This window comes from Podarcis filfolensis (assembly GCF_964270895.1).
Source record: "Podarcis filfolensis genome assembly, chromosome: 1".
In the NCBI taxonomy this organism is placed as follows: domain Eukaryota; kingdom Metazoa; phylum Chordata; class Lepidosauria; order Squamata; family Lacertidae; genus Podarcis; species Podarcis filfolensis.
In genome coordinates, this window is record NC_139604.1 from 90,839,226 (window position 1) to 90,862,347 (window position 23,122).

Sequence of the window (23,122 nt, forward strand, 5' to 3'; positions counted from 1 at the left end):
CAAGTCTCAGAAGGACATGAAAGGATTTCACGCTCTCTCCTTCTCAGCTTTCCAATTAATGTTTCTGGTGTGCCACAGAGCTCAGATCCTGGGCGTAGCAGTTAAAGGTTTCCTGGGACTCTGATGTTGACAAGAATTCTATCAAGGAATAAGATGAAAGAAGATTCCCCCTTCCTTGGAAAAACGAGATAACGATTCCATTTCACTACTGCTAATAAATTGAATGATGTCCGGCCCAAATCTTGAACGTATTTTATTTGCAGGCAGCTGATTGGAAATTTATTCATTCATCTTGGCTTTGGTTTTGAAATGAGGTCTTTGCTTACTGACAAGTAGGAATAGGGCTTAGAAAATATATATTCTTGAGCCCACCTTCCAATGTGAATTCCTTCTCAATCTAAAACAGGCGTCGGCAACCTAAGGCCCATGGGCCACAAGTGGCCCACCGGGGTCATTTAACCAGCCCGTGAGCCGCCCCTGAACTGAATCGCCCACTCGGTGAGTCCCCGCATGCTGCGTTAAACCGGCACAGTGCGGTGCAGGGACTCGCTTACGCAGCGCCAGAAATCGCATCTGTGCAGACACCGGAAATCGCGTCTGCGCAGACACAGATACTGGAAATCGTGGGTGCGCGCACTCATGCTCACACACAATCCAGCCCACAGAAGGATCTCTGCAGGAGTGAACTGGCCCAGGCAAGGTAAACTTTGCCGACCCCTGATCTAGAAGGTAGAGATGGCACTGATCTCGACCCATTTCATAAAGACTCCTGGCTTTAATCCCTATATTGTTGCTATCTTATCCACCAAAAAAGTGAGAAGGATCAAGAAATCACAAGAAAGGGAACTGAACCCTGGGGGAGAAATATGCCATATAAATATAATATATGGTGGGTTTGTAAAATGGAAAAGGGTCAACTCTCTTAAGTAATATTGAATAATATTATACAAAATATCCAGTTCTGATGTAACGCTGTCAATTTCATATTTCATTTCTGTTTGCCATTGTGATATACTGGTTAAGAGTCTTTGGACCAAGGCTGAGACCCATGTCCAACTCCCCCCTCCACCATGAGATTATAATACTCTGCAAGTTTCTTGAGTCATTTTTGGAGAAAGCGATTTATATATTCAGTCATCATCATCATGAACAAGAGTAATAGAGCTCACTTGGTAACCTCGGTACACCATCTCTTAGCCAAGCCTACCAACCAGGGTTGTTGTAAAGATAAATGGGGAAGAACCATGGGAAGAACCAACACTGAGCTTGTTGTGGGAGACATGGGATACATAATAAATAAATAAATAAAATTATTCAAAGCATTTTGGAACAGGTACCAGACAGATTGGTGGTGTGGCACCACTCCACTGACCTGGTGCTTATCAGGAGGGGTGAGGTGGTGGCCGAATCAGTGCAGTGCAAACACACCCGTGCCAGATTGTCTGCACAAGTGCGTTTCCACCGCACTGACCTTGCCTCTGTCTCCCAGTAAGCAGCAGTGGCAAAATCAGCTGGAGGCCTCCTCTGCCCAGTGGAAAGAAGGCAGCCTTTCAGATGTAGGAGGCCTCAGCCTGACTCTTCTTGATATGTCATAGGCAGTGCTGCCATGACACACCCCAGAGGCAAGGTGCAGAAAATAAAGGGAGCGCTCTGCTCTCATTGCTCAAACGCTCCATGCTGCTGTTTCTTTCTTGATGCATCTGGCTGGCAGCAAACAGAGCAATTACCACATGCTGATACTGAAAGTGAAGCAATTACTGCACTTTCAGATGGAAGTGCCAGGATTTTTCATGCTGACATGAGCAGTTATTTACATATGAATTACAGGGGGGAAATACTATTAAATGGTTTTCGGACATTGTGGCGCAACATGGTGTTACATGGAAAATCCCTTGTCTGGCAGGCGAATTAGGGGGGAAGAATCATAAGCCTTCTGATAGCAGGTCCCACACATTCTGTCTTGCTGATGCACTCTAAGGGCTTCAAACAGGAAAAGAAAGAAGACAGGCAACGGACTTGGGAAAGAGCTAGATGCTGCATCAAAAGTGCTTTGCCTTCCCTTCCAGCTGAAGACTGGATTTTGTGGCCAGCAGAGGAGGCAATGTTACTAACACTTCTTGCCCAAACCAGGATCAGGTTATAGCAGGTGTTCCCCACAGCTCTCTCTGCTAAAGCTGCAAACAGAGAGTGCTAGCATCAAGGCAGTGATAGAAGCTGCTATTTCCTGTTTTGAAGATACAAGATGGACAATTTTGGTCTTTCTAATTATACCTTATTTCTGCATGCAAATCTTTGCCCCAGAGGGAACTTTAATGACCTTTGGTAGCTGCAATAAAATGTTTGACATGACTAGCATTTGCATAGCATGAAATATGAAAATTAGCCTCAGAATACTGCCTAGTCTGCCGAGACTAAACCCCACTCTTTAATTTTCCAGGCCCTTTGTGGGCATTTTTCTTGTACTTGCAGTTATGCTCTGCACATTTAATAAGTAGCTGTTGCAGTAGTAGCTGCAATAAAATGGTAGTGATGCTGGTGGTGATTTTCATGGCAACCCATCAACAAATATTCTCTGGAGCAAAAAGCAAAACAAGGTACAATAAAAGAAAAGTATTGAAATACAGAAAACAATAAAAATACAAAGGTAAAGGGACCCCTGACAATTAAGTCCAGTTGCAAACAACTCTGGGGTTGCAGCGTTCATCTTGCTTTACAGGCCAAGGGAGCCGGCATTTGACCGCTTCCGCAGACAGTTTTTCCGGTTCATGTGGCCAGCAGGTCTAAGCTGCTTCTGGCAAAACCAGAGCAGTGGCGGGAAACGCCATTTACCTTCCCGCCGGAGCGGTACCTATTTATCTACTTGCACTTTGGGGCGTGCTTTCAAACTGCTAGGTTGGCAGGAGCAGGGACTGAGCAACGGGAGCTCACCCTGTCACGGGGATTTGAACCGCTGACCTTCCAGTCAGCAAGCCCAAGCGGCACAGTGGTTTAACCCACAGCGCCACCTGCATCCCAAAAAATACAAAATGTTCCATCTAATGGGAAAAGAATATAATCATGAGCAGTTCTTTTTCCACACCAGAAACTATGTAGACTGTTCCATATTGTTCTCCTCATCAAATATTATAAATGTGGTAGCCAGAAACACATTGCCAAAAAAAGAAGAGGTGCTTAACTCAAAAGAGACCACAGATTTGCATAACATTTGAATACACTAGAATATACTAATATGTATGTATAGATGCAAATTTAGAAAATAATCACTGTAATTTAACCAGAAATACAATAAATCCCATCCCAGTGGGAAAAGCTTTGACCAGGTGGCCTGTGTGGCTGCTTTGTCTCCTTCCAAGGTGTTAACTGTATGGGCAACTTCAAGGCCCCTGTGCCTCCTTTATCTTTAAACATGACTTGAGCTGGACATCCCTGTGGATAGAGGGCTGTCCTCTGTAAAGAAGGGCACATGGCTACCCTAACTGTAAAGACATATGGGGAGGCAGACAGGCTCAAGAAATTGTGGCTGATTTCTTGTGAGCTTTGCAATCTTCCTAAAAGTGATGGGACATAAAAACAGTGTATCTCAGACAGTAGTCATTCAGATCCATTGTATCTATAATTCCTCTAGCTCTCAAACTTGTTATTTCCATTTTTTCCCCTCTTTCCTTGATTGCCTTGCTGTTTGTCATTGTGACAGACGCTTGTCTGGTTACATTTTCAAGGAACAGTGGGATCTAATATTTATGAGGAAATAATTGGAGATATAGAGCTGCTATCCTGTCTCCATAATACTTCATTAAATGAATGAGTGACTTGGCAGTTTATGATCTGATTCACCGTTTTCTCAGTGTTATGTAAGTTCATTTTTGCAGCGCAACGCTAACTGATCCAAGAAGTAAGGAACAAGCACATCTCATAATTGCTGCTTCTTTGGGTATTACCCATAAATGTTGTATTTAATTATTTCTGTAGGATAACATCCTTGAGATGTTTGATTTGACCACAGAGCCACATGCCTTAGTCACCCATTTGAAATACTGTCCCATTTGGATTTACTGTAACACACACTACGTGGGTCTGCCTTTGGTCCAAGCTATCTGACAGACTGTATTCCCTCATATCAACCTGCCCAGGTTTTGAGATCTCCAGGGGAGAGCCTTCTCTCGGTCCCACCACCCTCACAGGCATACTTGGTTGGGATGTGGGAAAGGGCCTTCCTGTTGGCTTCTCCCAGACTCCGGAACTCCATGCCTGGAGAAGCTAGACTGGCTCCTCTACTAGTTGTCTTTCTGCCAACAGATGAAGACTTTCTTGTTCCAACAGGTTTTGGGGAACTGACGGCTTTTAGTAAAAGAGCTTGTGCTGTGCTGCTTTTATTGTAATTATTGGTATGGTTTTAATAGATTTATGTAGTTTTTATTCTATCAATGTTTAACTGATTATTATTATTATTATTATTATTATTATTATTATTATTATTATTCTGTTTCATTTTTATCCTTATTTTTATCTGAAATCTTCCTTGAGTCCCCATCAGGGGAAAAAGGGTGTGTGTGTGTGTGTGTGTAACAACAACTTGTTTGCTCTTCTTTTTTGTTTGCCTTATTTTTTATTTTTTAAAAAACTACTAGGGGCTGCTGGCCCTTCTTTATTGCTTACCAACCCTGCCTACCTCCTTTGCCAAACTTCCATCCTTTACCTCTTACCCAAATTTCCAGTCATTGTGACTCCTTCTGCCCCCAGCCATCCCCACTTTAACCCTGCCAACCCACCTCCCTGTTGCCAGTCCCTGTTTCCCTGCAGGCCACCCACAGGTGTCACCACCACAACCCACAATTTGCCCCAAACTCCCCTATCCGCTCAAAACTCACTCCAATCCCAAGATCCCGCTGCCATCCACAGGAGGAGAGTTTTTCTCCTCTGTGCTCCATCCTGCCAGCAGAAGTAAGTGGGTTGCAGCATGAGGTGAAAGACTTTCTCCTCTTCAGAGGACATGGGAAGGCCCACCTGGGCCGTCTTTTGTCTGCTTACTTGCTCAGCCTGTTTGCTTTGCTTGCTCGCCTTGCCTGCTGTTGTCATGCTGCAGTTGCAGCACATGATGAGAGTCTTAGGTTTTTATGTATATAGGAAGATATCCCCCCCCCCAAAAAAAAGAAAGGAGAGGAATGCAGACCATAAGGCAGGAGTGGGAAACCTGTGGTCCCCCAGATGTTGCTGCACTCTGGCTCTCACCATCTTTGGTCATTAGCTACACTGGTAGGAGCTGATGGTGGTTAGAATCCAATAATAATAATAATAATAATAATAATAATAATAATAATAATAATAATTTATTTGTACCCCACCCATCTGGCTGGGTTTCTCCAGCCACTCTGGGCAGCTTCCAACAAAGATTAAAAATACATTAAAATGTCACACATTTAAAACTTCCCTGAACAGGGCTGCCTTCAGATGTCTTCTAAATGTCAGGTAGTTGTCTATCTCTTTGACATCTGATGGGAGGGCGTTCCACAGGGCAGGCACCACTACCGAGAAGGCCCTCTGCCTGTTTCCCTGTAGCTTTGCTTCTCGCAATGAGGGAAGCGCCAGAAGGCCCTCAGCGCTGGACCTCAGCGTCCGGGCAGAACGATGGGGGTGGAGACGCCAACAACATCTGGAGGGCAACAAATTCCTCACGCCTCCTATAAGGGATGAAATCAGAAACGTCGCCTATGTAGCTTCCATTTCTAACCATGTGTGCTAGGTATAATAGCTGCACAGAGCCAGGAAGAGATGCTCCCTTGGTCAGTCCTGGGGAGGTGAATGTTGCCAACTTTTATACTGACCCTGCTCCTGTACATGAAAAGCAGGCTGACAGCAGCAGTTCACTATCTGAGGCCTTGGCCTTGCACATCATTTTATCTTCATGCTGCAGAGCCAGTGAAATTGTTGGCAGTCTAATTGGTTACTTGTGGCCAAATGGAGTTGCCCGACTTCCTAACATAGGCAGGCAAGCTCCCTAAGACTAAGAGAGCCACAATACAATATTCATATAGGTCTGCTATAAAACAGGGGTGAGTTGGAACCTCAGGTCTCTCTTTCCTGCTTTCAGGGAATGGGAGTGTATGTGTGTGTATAGAAACTTCCATTACCCTGATCACTGGTGTGTGGTCCCTAGAAACATCCCTATAAAGAAATTTGGACCCCCCCCTCTCTCTCACACACACACATGAAAGCATGCAGTCATTGCTGACATCTACCGCCACCCCGTTGCCCCTCCTTCCCAAATCTCCCGCTGTTTATATCTCTGTACATCAGCCATTACTGCTGCTTTCCTCCTAAAAATGCAAGAGATTTGGAAGCCAAATAATGGCCTCTCTTATGTGCTAATGCCCTGGATAGCAGCAGTCCCTTTGTCAGTCGCAGACACCAGTGGGCCCATCTTTATCCTGTTTTCTGCATTCTGCTGGCTTTGATTTCAGAAATATGCAACAGGGGTTAAAGCTTTCTGCTTCTTTCCTGCATGATTAAGAAGGGCACCACGACTAACATATTCATTATAGAACATGTTTACAGGGCCAGAGACTTGAGAGGGAAAACTTTGGTTCTGGAAGGCATTGTAGTGGATAAGAAGATGAGCTCCATGGGAAAATTAACCCTGCTTGCTTGTTATGAGATAAGGAGGTTTGTTTGTCTGTTTGTTTTTGTGTTATAGCCCACTCTTTTTTTGTAGAAAATAAACTGTAAGTCGGAGGCTTTCAGAAGACTTTTATTTTTTAATAGTGCCCATAGGAATTAGGGAGTTAGCTGACCCCTGGCAGATTGCAGAAAGCAATTTTCACTGCACACAGGTGGTGTAGTGGCAATAAAGGTTCATTATTATTATTCTTTATTTTAGAAAATACAGCAGTTTTAGAAAAAAAAGCCCATGAATAGCATGTAATAGCATATGATGCAGCCTGCATAATCACACACATGCACACACATATGTGAGTGTTTTCTTTGTTGGATTAATGGCATCTGGGGAGGAGGGTGTGGAGATATGTCTGTTTTCTTGATGAATGCTGATCAGACACATGAGTATTAGCAGTGACACTAATTAACAGGGGGAGGAAACGCTTGTCATTATCCTGAGGGTGAGTAATCATTTTTGGCAGGTGATAATTAATGGTCTGGCAAAGTCAACAGGAAGATAATCTGTCAGCCTTGGGGAAAGCTAGGGACCCACCATAAAAAAAACAACTACTTTTGTTTCTCGGTGCCTCTCAGGAGTCCTGTGGGCTTTCAAAAATGGTACACATAAAGGGGTGATTGTGCGGTGTTTCTGGAGTTATCTTTGTACAAGCTTTGCAAATCTTCAGAAACTCCAAATTGTTTTGGAGTGTGGAAGGATGGCTGCCTGACTTGATTGATTGATTGACTGATTCATTGATTGATTGGGAGGCATAAAAATTTGATTGACCAGAAAATCTGGTTGCTGTCCTAAGCAATAAGTTGCCTGAGACACTGAAGGTATTGCTGTGTGTAATGTTTCTAATTTGATGTAAACCAGGGACAGCAAACACTGCACCCTACAGATACAACTCCCATCAGTCCTAGCTAGCATGGCCAATGGCCAAGGATGATGGAAGCTGTTATCCTGCAACATGGGTTCCCCACCAATGCTGCCACATCGCACATCCAACAGGTAAGAAGACGGCAGAACAGAGAGAGTTCTGCCTCCACTGCCAGAGGCAGCCTGGCTATGAACAACAGTTGATGCTTGTGGGGTTCCTGTGGACACCTGGCTGGCCTCTGTGAAAACAGGCTATTGGACTAGATGGACCACTGCTCTGATCCCGGTTCTTATGAATGAAGGAGGTGCATGAGTGCGTGTAGAAACTAGCTTCCTATATAAAAGGTAAAATGCACATTTGTTGCTCTACTCATCTTTGCTTCTGGCTCTGAAGGCTGGTATGTGGCCTTCAGAAGATTCCCTAGAAGGGAGTGCAGCCATTGGGCTTAAGAAGGTTCCCTGGCCTTCCCTGTTTTACAGTGGGTTACATACGCTTCAGGTTACATACGCTTCAGGTTACAGACTCCACTAACCCAGAAATAGTGCTTCAGGTTAAGAACTTTGCTTCAGGATGAGAACAGAAATCGTGCTCTGGGGCGCAGCAGCAGCAGGAGACCCCATTAGCTAAAGTGGTGCTTCAGGTTAAGAACAGTTTCAGCTTAAGTATGGACCTCCGGAACGAATTAAGTACTTAACCCGAGGTACCACTGTAATTAGAAACGGATACAACATTGCCAATAAGTGTCAGCATTTAAACTGACAGCGTGACAATGGGAACCACATCAAAGAAAAAAAGAAAGATGCACCCTGCCTCTACTTGACTATATTCCTCATTTGCTGACTTCATCTTTGCTGATCTGTCGCAAGAAAACTTGAAAGTCTCGTCCTCACCTACCAGAGCGGGGGGGGGGGGGGGCTCAACAATTATCCTGGTTCTCCTCCTGATGACAGCATTGCTCCTGCTGTAAAAAAAAGCATCCTGGAGCCACACCCCTCCCCACAGCATTTCCTCTCCACCACACCACTGAAAATAGTTCTTATTGCTTATGTATTCTTTGTCTCTTTCCTTTTGGCTTTCTTCCTTTCCTTTCCTTTCCTTTCCTTTCCTTTCCTTTCCTTTCCTTTCTCTAGGGACTGACATAGTGCAGTGGCTCATGAAGAATCTCAACATTGAAGACCCAGGTAATTTGTTCCTCCAATGCCAAAAAATATATAAGCTTGGGGCTTGGTATTATCTATGGCTTGCAATATTGTATGCTTTAAATTAAACTCAGAATCTTGTGGTTCTGTGGCATCCCAAACTGAAGGGTTAAGAATTTGTTGCCAGATTCTGGGAACACTGTTTCTGAGACCTAGGTGGGAAAAGTGACCACAAGGTGACAGAGGGGTTGAAAGTAGTTTCGTGCCATCCCTAAATGAATTCATTTTCTCTTCTGAGTTCTCCAGAATTCTTTCTACCATATTTGGATTGATGAAAACCTTAGAGAAGGATAGGGAGGTGCCTACCACACACTCAGAATTGTGGTAAACTCTTCCAGAACTTGAGAATTTTATTATTATGATATATTAACATACCGTATTTTTCGCTCTATAGGACGCACTTTTCCCCCTCCAAAAATGAAGGGGAAATGTGTGTGCGTCCTATGGAGCGAATGCAGGCTCCTTGGCTTCAGCGATAACAACGCGAAGCCTCCAAAAGGCAGAGGGAGCGCTCCTTCTCCAGGCTTCAGGGATAGCTGCCTGAAGCCTTTGGAGAGCAAGACTCTCCTGGCTTCAGTGAAAGGAACCCGAAGCCTTTGGAGTGCAGTGCGAGTTCCCGCTGCGCTCCAAAGGCTTCAGGTGGCTATCAGCGACGCGCCTGACCTGGAAGCCGGAGGAGGAACAGAAGGGTCTCCTTCTGTTCCTTCTCCAGCTTCGCTGAAGGGGCGCTGCCCCTTCAGCGACGCACCTGTCCTGGCTTCTGCCTTAGCCCTGCGCAGCCTCTTCCGGGCAGGGGGAGCCTTCATCCCGCTGCCCTGAAGAGGCTTGGCGTGGTTATCCCAGAAGCCAGAACAGCCACACGGTATCCCAGAACCCAGATTCCTCTTGCTGTTTTGGCTTCTGGGATTCAGAATAATTTTTTCTTGTTTTCCTCCTCCCAAAACAAGGTGCGCCCTATGGTCCGGTGCGCCCCATGGAGTGAAAAATACGGTAGTTTTTAAAGTTGTTTGGGCCAGCAGACTTGTCATATGTTGAGGCTATTTCAGTGATTGCAGAGCCATTATAGCAGAACCTGGGGCTGCAATCCTGTACCCACCTACCTGGGAAGAAGCTCCAATGAATTCAGTGGGATTTGTATGTCTCTGAATGAAGGCTCCAGATGCACCTCTGTGGGGATGGACTCCCACAGCTTAGGGCCTATCACAGAGAATATCCTCTGAGGGTGGAGGAACTACCAAGAGGGCCCCCCCTGCCAATTTTAGCACCCAAGCGTGTCTGTAAGGAAGGAGGTGGTCATGGCTCGGGGATTGCTGTACCAACAAGGTCCTGCCACCCGAGGCCTTGGGAGATGTTGCTTTGTACAGATATTTGACATATATTTTTTCTGCCTTAATTTCCAGCTGAAGCAATACATATGGGAAGTCTCATTGCAGCACAGGGATACATTTTCCCAATCTCAGATCATGTACTTACTTTGAAGGATGATGGGACTTTCTATCGCTTTCAGGTAATTTGGATTACACAACGACCCAACACCCTCCTTGATAAGAACTTCCTGATTTCTCCTTGACAAGAGGAATAAAACTAGAGTAAAGGCATTCCAACGCACACCTTCTGCCTTCTAAACTTTTGGAGGAGCTGCTTTAGTTGTTTGACAGTGGCATGGAAATGCTTAACTTTTATTATAACTAAGCAGTACCGTTGACATTAACAGAGGCTTATACATAAAGTTAAGTTTGGGGGGTTGGTTTGTTTTAACTGTGACAGAGATTCCTTTTTAACTAGTAGGGCTAGGTGTTGAGTCTCACACCTTTTTGGTTGGTAACCATGTGTTCTACCACATACTTATGCCCCGTGGCATGGCATCTTATGTTCAGTCTCATGCCCAACTTATTTTCCTACACTTTCCACCCATTGGCAGCTGACAGACCCACAATGTGATGCAGCAAGGGAAGCTATAGTACTGTTCAAGTCTGCCTTGGTCAGATCCCATCTGGAGTACTGTGTCCAGTTCTGGGAACCACAGTTTAATAAGGATACAGTGGTGCTTCTGGATTTTTGACCTTCAAGAACCGAAATGTACGACAATGGAGGCATTCGGGAACTTAGGTACCACTGTATTAATGAGCTAGAATGTGGGCAGAGGAAGGTGATCAAGATGATAAAGGGTCTGGAGACCAAACCTTCTGAAGAACAGTTGTGGGAGTTAGGTATGTTTAGCCTGGATAAGAAGAGACTGAGAGGAGATATGATAACCATCTTCAAATATCTAAAGAGGTGTCACATGGAAGATGGAGCAAGCTTGTTTTCTCCTGCTCCGGAGCCTAGGACCTGAACCAGTTACAAGAAAGGAGATTCCAGCTAAACACCTGGAATAATTTTCTGGTGGTAAGAGCTGTTCAGCAGTGGAACAGACTCCCACAAGAGGTGGTGGACTTTCTTCTTCCTTTGAGATTTTAAGCAGAGGTTATATGACCATCTGTGTTAGTTGTGATTCCTCCATTGCAGGGGGTTGGACTAGATTACCCTCAGGATTCCTCCCAACTTCCTCCCAACTCTAAAGTTCTAAGATGAGACTTGAGTCTGCCAGCTTGTTTTGACTGCCCAAACCACAGCAATACACACATTTCTGGGGGGAAACTCGCCATCTTCTTCCTGCTGGAATGGCTACACATCTTGGTTACATCACATGACTTTATATCAGTTTTCTTCATATGAGGAGGCAATGAAAGGAAATATAGTTCTCACAATATTTTACAACTGATCAAATCTTGTTTTTATGAATATTTCTCATTAACATAAGAATATCCTGTATACCTGAAGGTATACCCCCATTGTTCAGCCCGGACACTGAGATCTAGTGCCGAGGGCCTTCTGGCAGTTCCATCATTGCGAGAAGTGAGGTTACAGGGAACCAGACAGAGGGCCTTCTCGGTAGTGGTGCCTGCCCTGTGGAACGCCCTCCCATCAGATTTTACACACACACACACAAAAATTGTTTTTAATATTGTTTCTATACGTACAATTGTTTTAACTGTTTTTTATATGTGTAACTGTTGTAAATATGTTTTTGTTATATTGTAAATTACTTTGGGATGCCTCATGAGAAGTGATTCATAAAATAAACATATTAATTATGATAACAGCAATAATTATATTTGGATGAATGCATCATAGTGATAAAAATTCACTGTTTTTCAGGCTCCATATTTTTGGCCTTCAAATTGTTGGGAACCAGAAAACACAGACTATGGTGAGAATTTGGGGTGATATCATTTTTTAAATGTTTTTTGTAAATGTATCTCGAGTGACCAAGTTGTTCTAAAAAGAGATGATTCATTATATGACCCACATTGCTTCTCCTTTCCCATGTAAGAAACAGTTCTATTTGCATGACTAGAGCTGGACTGTCTTTCAGTTTGGATGATAATAATAATATTAACCCTCATTCAACTGACATGCAGCATCTCCTGGAGCAAATTCATGATATATAAAATGAGCAAGCACAAGAGAAATTATGGGGTGAATTATTAAATTAACAGTAGATTTTTTTCAAGAGCAGTGTTTCCCTCTTCCTAGCTGAACACTTGAAAATTGCTGAGGGTCTTGGTGGCCCACTTAATGATTTCCCTTCCTGTTGTAGCAATTGTAATATGCTGTGCTAGTTGCTGAATTATTTTTAATTGTATTCTTCTGGCTTCTTTTATTTCTCATATTACACTTACTGTATGTAATACAATTTGAAATCTGTGGAAATTTGAATTTATTGCAACGGATGTGCATATTGTGTTAAACATCTTAATCCTAACCTCCTATTAACTTTTAACTAATATAATAGATAAAAGAACGGCAGATATATGTCACCAGATAGCTCTAGTTTTTAATTACTGTCAATCATTTCTCCAGGGCTCTCTCCAATCTCACAGTGTTTGGGGAGAAGATTTAAAAACTGTTATGTTTTTCCTGTGTACCCATGCCTTATCCGGTTCTGCCACTAGGGGCTCCCGCGTATCCTTGCTCCAGAGCTACCCTGAGTTGGGGCCCCAGAGGCATTTGGGGAGAAATTAAAATCGTGGGTACCAGCCACAGTGTTTCAGTGGCTGTCAAGACCACCTCCCTCCCCCTTTTTTGCTTCTGCTCTGTTGGCTCCCACCTGCCTCAAGGCAAGCAGAGCTGAGCCCAAGTCACACCATAATTCTGCCCCCAATCCCCATACATTCATTTTACACTGGAAACATTACAGTCATACCTCGGGTTGAAGTTTCTTCAGGTTGAACGCTTTCTGGTCGCGCTCCGTGGCAACCTGGAAGTAATGGAACGTGTTACTTTCGGGTTTCGCCGCTCGCGCATGCGCAGACGGTCAAAATGACATCACGCGCATGCACGGAAGCGGCAAATCGCAACCTACAGTCGCAGGTTGCGTTCCCTTCAGGATGCGAATGGGGCTCCAGAACGGATCCCGTTCGCATCCTGAGGTACCACTGTACAGTGTTTTTCAGAGCCAAACCTACTATTAAGCTGGTTTTGGGTGCCATGATTGGGCAGCAAATTGTTAGTTGTTTAATTTATTATTGTTGCATTTTTACTATTGGGGAAGGGTGCTTGTGCAGTTTGTGCCTCTGATACCAAATAATTTGACAGCCTTCGTTACTAAGCACCTTGATTTAGGATAGGGGCACCACTTGTTGCTCCCTTTGGGCCGGCTGTGGTGATATTAATCGTTGTGTGAAAAGTCCTTGGGCAGACATTAAGAGTAATTTCAGTAGTTCCGAGCCGTATACAAAATTGCGAACAGAGCAGAGCAGAGATTAAGTTAATATGGAAATTAAGATAGGACTTTGTTCAGATGCAACAGTGTCGATCTACAGCTGTAGATATGAACGCACTCCCTGTGTATAAAACGATTGCATTGTAAAATGCCTTAAGGTTATTGCCATCTCGCATCATTAGTATGGTTTTTGTACGAAGGTCAGGCTGTGATCTGTGGATGAATTTGGTGTCCTGTACGATAAATGATGATATAGCCTGGACACTAATATATAGTCTGGCTGATCAATAAACTGTTCTCTAACCAAAATTAGAAATCCCTTAGCAGCAGTAAATGAAAATGGCATTGCATTGATGTATAGCGGGGGGAAAGAAGAGTGATCAGTTTATATTAGGGGCTGGTGTCTGGTGTTGGGAAAGAAATAACAGTGGTTTATGAGCTAATAAACCACAGAATTCTCTATTAAATGTCTGAACAGCTTGAGTACTAATGCATAAAAGGAATATGTCAGCATTGTTATCTTTAGCTGTCTCTATGCGTTATTGCTGTCTCTTCTACAGCCATACTCCTCTCACGCTGAAATGATAAAATCAATTTTTTCATTCAACCGGGGCACTGGCAAAGGAAATGAATATACCTGTGCTCATAAAACAAGGGCTTTTGGCAGTGCTTTTTTTTACAGGTTGACCAGAGGCAATTTATGACCACACAAAACAAACAAACAAAAACCCTTTCTTCCTTGTCGCTGCACAATTTTTAATAAATATATTGTAGGATTTGTAGTTATAGTTGGAAGCAGAGTTGCTATCACTGTGGAAGTCATATAATGGTAATCACATTCAATCTCTTATTTAACTGTTAATAACTCCAACAAGTCAGTAAGAAAAAAAGATGTATAACAAACAATCCTCCTCCTCCTTTAGGCATTGAGTCCATTGTGTCTAAGCAGTTCTGAGTCCATTTTATTTCAGTGGGAGATATTTAAGCAGGTGCTTCATGCTTAAGAGATGGCAATTTCTGTTCCCTTATAACTGGCAAAATCCATCCAGTCGGTAACCCAATACATTGCTGCATTTGCATTGCAGGCTGTTGGACCAGATGACGCTTGGGGCTGCCATTTTAACCGTGGGCACATTTTTTAAGGGAAATACACCCTAGCACGTAGAGCATGCACAGGGAACCATCTCGAAAGACTAGCACTCACAGTCAAAATTCTTCTCCCATGTTATTCATGTTGATGTTTTGCTAAGATTTATTATCATTTATTCCATTTGTATCCTACCAATCATCATGAAGTAGCTCAGGGCAGCATTTGTATGATACACACAACAATTCTACAGACATGCTCAGAATTTCTGGGTACCCAGAAATGATTTTTTTTTTGTGATTCAGGCATCTGAAAAAATGTGATTTTGCAGTTATGGGAGTTGGTCCACACCTGTGGCTGGGTTTTTTCCCCCTGTAGCAACTGTCCTTGCCTTAATGGTGACATTTTGTTTTCTTTCTCTCCATAGCCATCTATCTTTGCAAGAGGACCATGCAGAACAAAGCGAGGCTGGAGCTGGCGGATTATGAAGCCGTAGGTATACTGATTTTACAGTTACAAAGTGTAATGTTGTCCTCTAAAGCAAACCTCTTTTCTTTGTACAACAAACTTGAAGGTGGAATCTGTGCTTTCTAATCGTTGCTTCTATCTGGAAACTCTTAAATAAATGTCAGGAAATTCATGTTCTTTCACTTTTTGGATGCTTGTTAAACCACAGTGGATGTTTATTCCTGCACAACCCAGTACTTCCTCTGGCTTGCTAAACAGATACACATTCCATCCCTGCAACCCAGGCAGAACTGCCAGTTGACTCTAACCACCAACCATGGTATATTAAACATTTTTATACGCTATATTATCACTCTTTACAGGGTTTTACTCCCACACATTTCCAACTTCATTATTTATAAATTCAGTTACAAATCTTTGCTTACTATCAGCTAGTCAATTGTGCGGGTTATAAAGCTTCTTTATGAATCACAAAGGGTTTACTCAGAGCCACCAGTCACGCTCTGGTATACATGCAGAGAAGGCATGGCACCAAAATGCAGTATTCTGGGGCCTATTGAGAGCAATAATTATCAGACAAGGCCAAACGATTAGATCATCTTTCATTTTCTTCAAGTCCATAGCTCACGTGATGAGCAACCACATCAACACTTGCCCGGTTAATTAATAATAATAATAATAATTTTTTATTTATACCCCGCCCTCCCCAGCCAAGGCCGGACTCAGAGCGGCTTACAAGCAATAATAAAAACAAGATGAATGATTACAACTTAAAAACAAAAATAAAAAAACAACATTAAAATAATGGAACATTAAAATATTAAAATGTAGCCTCATCGCAGGAGGAGAAGGAAAAGAAAAAAGAAAGAGAGGGAGGGAGGGAATCAAATTGGCTCCAAGCCAAAGGCCAGGCGGAACAACTCTGTCTTACAGGCCCTGCGGAAAGAAATCAGATCCTGCAGGGCCCTGGTCTCATGAGGCAGAGCGTTCCACCAGGCCGGAGCCAGAGTTGAAAAGGCCCTGGCTCTGGTTGAAGCTAATCTAACTTCTGGGACCACAAGGGTGTTGTTATTTATGGACCTTGAGGCTCTCTGTGGGGCATACCAGGAGAGGCGGTCCGGTAGGTACGAGGGTCCTAGGCCGTGAAGGGCTTTAAAGGTCAAAAGCAGCACCTTAAATCTGACCCTGTACTCCACCGGGAGCCAGTGCAGCTTGAAAAGCACTGGGTGAATATGCTCCCATGGCAGAGACCCCGTGAGGAGCCTCGCTGCAGCATTCTGTACCCGCTGGAGTTTCTGGGACAGCTTCAAGGGCAGCCCCGCGTAGAGCAAATTACAGTAGTCAAGCCTGGAGATGACCGTCGCATGGATCACTGTCGCCAGGTCGGGGCGGGAAAGGTAAGGGACCAACTGCTTGATGCGGCAAAGGTGGAAAAATGTCGCCTTGGCTGTTGCTGTAACTTGCGCCTCCATGGAAAGGGAGGCGTCAAGGATTACACCCAAACCCTTAACGGAAGGCAATGGCACTAATTGGGCCCCCGCAAGAGAAGGGAGTTGGTCTCTCATCCCCATGCCATCCCGACCTAGCCATAGGACCTCTGTCTTCGAAGGATTTAGTTTCAATCGGCTCCCACGAAACCATCCAGCCACAGCTTCCAAGCATCTGGTCAGTGTGTCCGGGGCCGAGTCGGTGTGGCCATCCATCAGCAGATAGAGCTGAGTGTCATCAGCATATTGGTGACAGCCCAGCCCAAAGCTCCGGATAATCTGGGTAAGGGGGCGCATAAAGATGTTAAAAAGCATCGGGGAGAGAATTGCGCCCTGCGGCACTCCACACACCAAGGAGTGGCGCGATGACCTAGTGCCACCCTCTGTCTCCGACCAGAGATAAAAGAGCACAACCAGTTACGGGCTATGCCCTGTATCCCCACGTCTGCGAGGCGGTGGTCCAGAAGATCATGATCGACCATGTCAAAGGCTGCTGACAAATCTAAAAGGATCAGCAGTCCTGACCCGCCTCGATCCAGTTGTCTACGGAGATCATCTGTTAGGGCAACCAGAGCCGTCTCCGTCCCAAAACCAGGACGGAAACCGGACTGAAATGGATCTAATGCCGATGTTTCCTCCAGAAACCTACCAAGCTGTTCAGCAACCGCTCTCTCAATTACCTTACCCAGGTATGGAAGATTTGAAACTGGGCGGTAATTGGATAGGTCTAAGGGATCTGATGAAGTTTTCTTTAAGAGTGGACACACCACTGCTTCCTTCAGTTCCCCTGGGAATGTCCCCGTGTCAAGGGACAAATTGATAATTTCAACCAGGGGGGTCCGCGCAACATCTGGACACTCCCTAATCAGCCAAGACGGGCACGGATCAAGGAGGCAGGTGGTGGGCCTACCAACTTGGAGGAATCTATCCACATCAGTAGGGAGTATCCGATCGAAATGGTCCAACACTGGACCTGAAGTCAGTCGAGGGGCCTCTAGTTCAGTCACTGTATCTAAATTGGCAGGGAGGTCACAGTGGAGCAACAGGACTTTCTCTGCAAAAAAGCTTGCGAATGCCTCACAGCTGTGGGTCGAATTTGTGCTTAAATTTGGTTGTCCTCCTAAGGACGTTATTGACCTAATTATTCTAAAAAGTTGTGCCGGGCGAGAGCTAGCGGATGCAATGGAAGCTGCAAAGTAAGATTTCTTAGCAGCTTTCATAGCCATCTCATAGGCTTTCATAAGCGTCCTATAAGATGTTCTTGAGGCTCCGTCATGAGATAAGAGTGGTGTATGGCTTTAACAGAAGCTCTTGTTAAAACTAGGAACTCCATTTTTTTAGGGGTGATTTTGTTTTTGTGGTTGCAAACAAACCATTGGATATATTACTGCAGATGTTTTGGAGGTTTTTGTAATTTTTTTTTTTTACTGCTATCTGTCTTTCCTTTACTTATACCTTCTTTTCCCATTCTTTTGTCTATATGTGAGTTTGTATCTATCTATTTAATTTTTTTAGGCAAGGCATGTTGTCTGCATATTCTGGCTCACGGTGGATTTGTCTCTTAAAATGGCTGGGCTTTAATATTTAATATGGGTTCTGTCTTGGGCCCGGTCTTATTCAACATCTTTATCAACGACTTGGATGATGGACTCAAGGGCATCCTGATCAAATTTGCAGATGACACCAAACTGGGAGGGGTGGCTAACACCCCAGAGGACAGGATCACACTTCAAAAACGACCTTGACAGATTAGAGAACTGGGCCAAAATAAACAAGATGAATTTTAACAGGGAGAAATGTAAAGTATTGCACTTGGGCAAAAAAAAATGAGAGGCACAAATACAGGATGGGTGACACCTGGCTTGAGAGCAGTACATGTGAAAAGGATCTAGGAGTCTTGGTTGACCACAAACTTGACATGAGCCAACAGTGTGACGCGGCAGCTAAAAAAGCCAAGGCAATTCTGGGCTGCATCAATAGGAGTATAGCATCTAGATCAAGGGAAGTAATAGTGCCACTGTATTCTGCTCTGGTCAGACCTCACCTGGAGTACTGTGTCCAGTTCTGGGCACCACAGTTCAAGAAGGACACTGACAAACTGGAACGTGTCCAGAGGAGGGCAACCAAAATGGTCAAAGGCCTGGAAACGATGCCTTATGAGGAACGGCTAAGGGAGCTGGGCATGTTTAGCCTGGAGAAGAGGAAGTTAAGGGGTGATATGATAGCCATGTTCAAATATATAAAAGGATGTCACATAGAGGAGGGAGAAAGGTTGTTTTCTGCTGCTCCAGAGAAGCGGACACGGAGCAATGGATCCAAACTACAAGAAAGAAGATTCCACCTAAACATTAGGAAGAACTTCCTGACAGTAAGAGCTGTTCGACAGTGGAATTTGCTGCCAAGGAGTGTGGTGGAGTCTCCTTCTTTGGAGATCTTTAAGCAGAGGCTTGACAACCATATGTCAGGAGTGCTCTGATGGTGTTTCCTGCTTGGCAGGGGGTTGGACTCGATGGCCCTTGTGGTCTCTTCCAACTCAATGATTCTATGATTCTATGATTTAGTCCACTGTGTTGGCAAGGCCAATGATCCTTTCCTATACAAGTCAATAGTGAACTTATTAAATGAGATTCCCGTTATGGCATTTCCATAGTGTTAAAAAAAAGGTAAAGGGACCACTGACCATTAGGTCCAGTTGTGGCCAACTCTGGGGTTGCGGCGCTCATCTCGCTTTATTGGCCGAGGGAGCCTGCATACAGCAGGTCATGTGCTTCAATAATACATGGGGGGGGGGGGTAAAGAGAGAAAATTCACATGATGGATACAGTATATGGAAAGAAATGAGCTAAAATTGAGTGCTTTCAAGTCCTACTGACTTGATTGAAATGTTAAGTAGATACTTGAAACTCTCCCATTTAAGTCAATGGGACTCTAAAAATGCTGGCTCAAATCCTCTCTACAAATGCCACACTGACATCAAGACCATGGAACTCATCTTATGTGAAGCAAACAGACAGCAGCTAAATAATTCCCAAAATACTGGGGTACATGAAACAAAGGGGGGCACACCAGTAATACAAGAAAGGTTTCATGCCCTGCTACAACTCAAGGTATTGTGCTCTGTTCTTTACTCCTTTATGCCCAATGCAGTTTCCATTCTTGTCATTTCAACTGCCGCCGCCATTGCTTTGTGACTGTCCAGCTTTGCAGATACACGTGACTGATGTTATAATGAGAGGTTCATTTTGAGCACGGGTTGGTATAATTGGTGGCTCGCCTCATCTTCCTCTCTCGTTTAGGAGAACTTGGCAAGACTCCAGAGAGCTTTTGCAAGGAAGTGGGAATTCATCTTTATGCAAGCTGAAGCTCAAGTGAAGTAGGTACCAAGTGAACAAATCTTCTGGGGAGAGAATGTGTTAAGGCTAACCATTCCTTCTTAAAGCTTAGGTTTCAAGGGTACGTTTCCCTTCCCCTCTGCAAAGTGGAGGGAACTGAAAGATGCTACATTCTGTTCAGGATCTGAACAGTTAACATTCCTTCACTGCATATCTGGCTCCATTCACAAGGAGAATCTCTCCATTGATGGCATCAACCACCAGACATGTGCAGCTCTGGCATGATGATTCTTGGCACAATGATGTGGTCTTCATATGCTTGCCTCTTCACCCTTCCCCCTCCCCCAAAAATGCTGTCTTTGGAAGAAGAGCAGTATATAAATTTAATAAAACAAATATAAACATCACCCATATTTTCTATGGGTGATACCCAGTGCCGCACAAGCAGATTTCCACTTCTTCAGTGGGACTTCTCCTTCCTCTGCAGTCCACCATGTGTGCGCATACACACACATGTGCGCACCAATTGTCTCTGGTGGGACCCTCATTGGATTTCACCCTGTGCATGGCTTGTACATGGAAAGGGCAGGTGGGAATGATGGCATTGGGCCTAATTTGTCATTGTAAATGGTTGACTCTTGAGCCATCACCTGCTGTTGAAGCAATGAATCATTTCAGTGATTTTGCATATTCTCAAAACCACAATACATTAATTTGTCTGAAGATGAAGCTCCCTGCCCCCTCCAAAAAAAAGAGAAAATAAATAAAGATGCCTTCTGCAATAAACATGTCAACTTACAATTTGGTAGACAAAAATGATCACACCTTGCTGGAGGGGATTTATTTATTTCATTAAATTTATGCTTGGTTGTGAAAAACCTGAAAAGAGAATAAAAAAGATAACATTACTGGTAAAAACAGTTAAGAGCAACTGCTTAAAACATTAGAAAAAACACAGATTTTGCAGCAAACTAAAAACAGATTAAAACACACAGTCTGTATTATAGCACCATCTTCCCCCCCCCATTCCCTATTATATTAACACACCAGAACAAAAATAGCACACACACACAACCACCCACAAGGCCCAAATAAATGTTTGCCCTTAACCTCCACTCTTGCCAGTTAAAATTGGGCTCCACCAGTTAATCCACTGAACTCTTACAGCACAACCTTGTGCATGTCTTCTCAGAAGTAAGTCCTGTTGTTCCATGAAACTCCCAGCTAAGTGTGAATCTTCCCTGTCAGTTGCTTAATCTCCCGATTAAACCTTATAGTCCCAGTGTGGTGTGAAGAACTTCGAGGCTAATCATAATTAAATAATCTACTTTTGTCACTTGCTGCAAATTGTCTTATTAATACTGGAAAGGTTTTAAAACTTCATTTGACTCTTGCCTTCTCTGATTCTCTTCACCTTTTTTTTTTGCCATCCCTACATATTTGAGCAGTGAAACTAGAATAGAGGGTGTTTGTTTTGCCTGTTCCTGGCCACCTTCGTTTGAAGGCCTCTCTGCTATGACAGAGGCTTCTACCCCCATCCGTGGGGTATTCCCAAAGCCGCAGGCAACATTAAATGAGCCACATTAGTCAGTGTCAACCGCAGCGATAAGTGTGGATGCTCATCATTAAACTCTTGCTGCTAAGACTGTTAGATTTATGTGCCTAATATTAAGTACTTAGGTTTAACAGTTGTGCCTACCATGTCATTACTTACTCTGTATTTCCCTTCTGGCAGTTGTCAACATTGGGGGGAGGCATAAGAGCTTAGTTCATAACTGGGCTGCATTTGAATGACAAACACAGGTGTAATAGAGCCCTGCCAGTGGGTGGCCATGTGTCCTGCTATACAGAGGACAGTTCTCTATTTGAGGTCCTTTCTTTGTATAGCTATCTGGTCCAGGTCTGGTTGAAAGGTAAGGATCCATCAGAAGAGAGAGCCGAGACCTTGAAATTGCCCATCAGCTGTTACCACTTAGACAGCAGATTGAGCAGGCAAACAGGTCACCTGGGCACAGACTTAACTACTATGGTGTAATGTATTTCTATTTAAATTATAGCAATTATTTCTAAATTTGCACCTACAGATGTAAATTAGGACATGCCAGTTTTGTGCAATTTTGTGTGCTCCTTTTTGGTGATATGTAAATGGCATCCCGCAAAATTCATTTAGGCATTATGTATGCTTAACTGCTTTCTGCCCCCATGTTATTCTAAAGCTAGGGTGAATGTAGCCCCCCATATATTTTTGCTTACTGCTAAGGAATAATTTCGTGTCATGGTTTCAAGGCATGCTCTCTGCTGTGTGAAAGGAAATATAGCAATTGCCTCTTGATACCACAGAGAGGACTTGTAGTATAGTTCTCATAGACAGGTTGGGTCCAGAGGAATGTGGGGAGGAGCCAGCTGGGGAACAACTGCTTCATGGAGGAAAGAAGTATCAGAGATGACTTGCTGTGGTCATTAGGCCTGACACTCCTGCGCTGATCGCGTTTTTTGCTAATAAAGAGTTAACTCCAAGTTGCACGGTGTGATTTACTGCTGGCTCGCTCCTGACAATAATGCACATACAAGTCCACCCAATAGGATGCAGTGAGCACCATGTTTTAGGTGCAGAGTTAGTGACAACAGCATTCCTGCAAAGCCTTTCTAATCTGACTACCAAAGTCTTAACAAATTAGCCTCACCATCCTATACATGCCTTGTTGAGTTCAATAAACCTTGGAGAAGACAAGAGTTTTGGCCCAGGGTGGAGAGCATTTGGCCCTCCAGATGTTGTTGGACTCCATCTCTGCTCATCCCTGACAATTGGCTGGGGTTGGTGGGCATTGGGAGTCCAACATCTGGAGGGCCAGAGGTTCCCCATCTCTGCCCTTTGCTAACTTCAACTAGTGAAATTGTGGTCTGATTTCATTGTGGGATTGTCCTTGTGGAGGATTTTATGAGCTGTTGTGGGTGCATTGCATTTGTATTCTGCCTTTGCTTTTCCATATAGTAATTGTGTTTGTAATGTTCCGAAGGTTATTCAATAGACCCTAAAATCCAATCAGTCAAAACACCACACTAAAGGTTAATCTAGATTCTCATATAAACCCCAATCAAACCTTTGTGATTTTCTTGTGGTTTGTTTTAGAATTGACAGAAAAAAGGATAAAACAGAAAGGAAAATTTTGGATAGTCAAGAAAGAGCCTTCTGGGATGTCCATAGGCCAGTGGTAAGTCAAATGATTTGTTGCTGCTATACACTCCGAT

At 43.9% G+C, this 23,122-nt stretch overlaps 1 protein-coding gene across 4 annotated transcripts in view; it reads left to right on the forward strand.

Moving 5' to 3' along the window:
- The window catches only part of RGS6 (regulator of G protein signaling 6), a 229,573-nt gene that overhangs the window by 142,992 nt on the left and 63,459 nt on the right, over window positions 1-23,122 (forward strand). For all 4 annotated transcript variants that reach the window (XR_014546469.1, XR_014546470.1, XM_083607188.1 and 1 more), the window contains exons 4-9: window positions 8,663-8,713; window positions 10,132-10,238; window positions 11,933-11,984; window positions 15,014-15,078; window positions 19,838-19,914; window positions 23,004-23,085. Coding sequence is in view for 2 of the 4 variants with exons in the window: in XM_083607188.1 (XP_083463314.1) it covers window positions 8,663-8,713; window positions 10,132-10,238; window positions 11,933-11,984; window positions 15,014-15,078; window positions 19,838-19,914; window positions 23,004-23,085 (434 nt within the window). In the remaining 2 variants the exon portion in view is untranslated. The remainder of the gene's footprint in view (window positions 1-8,662; window positions 8,714-10,131; window positions 10,239-11,932; window positions 11,985-15,013; window positions 15,079-19,837; window positions 19,915-23,003; window positions 23,086-23,122) is intronic.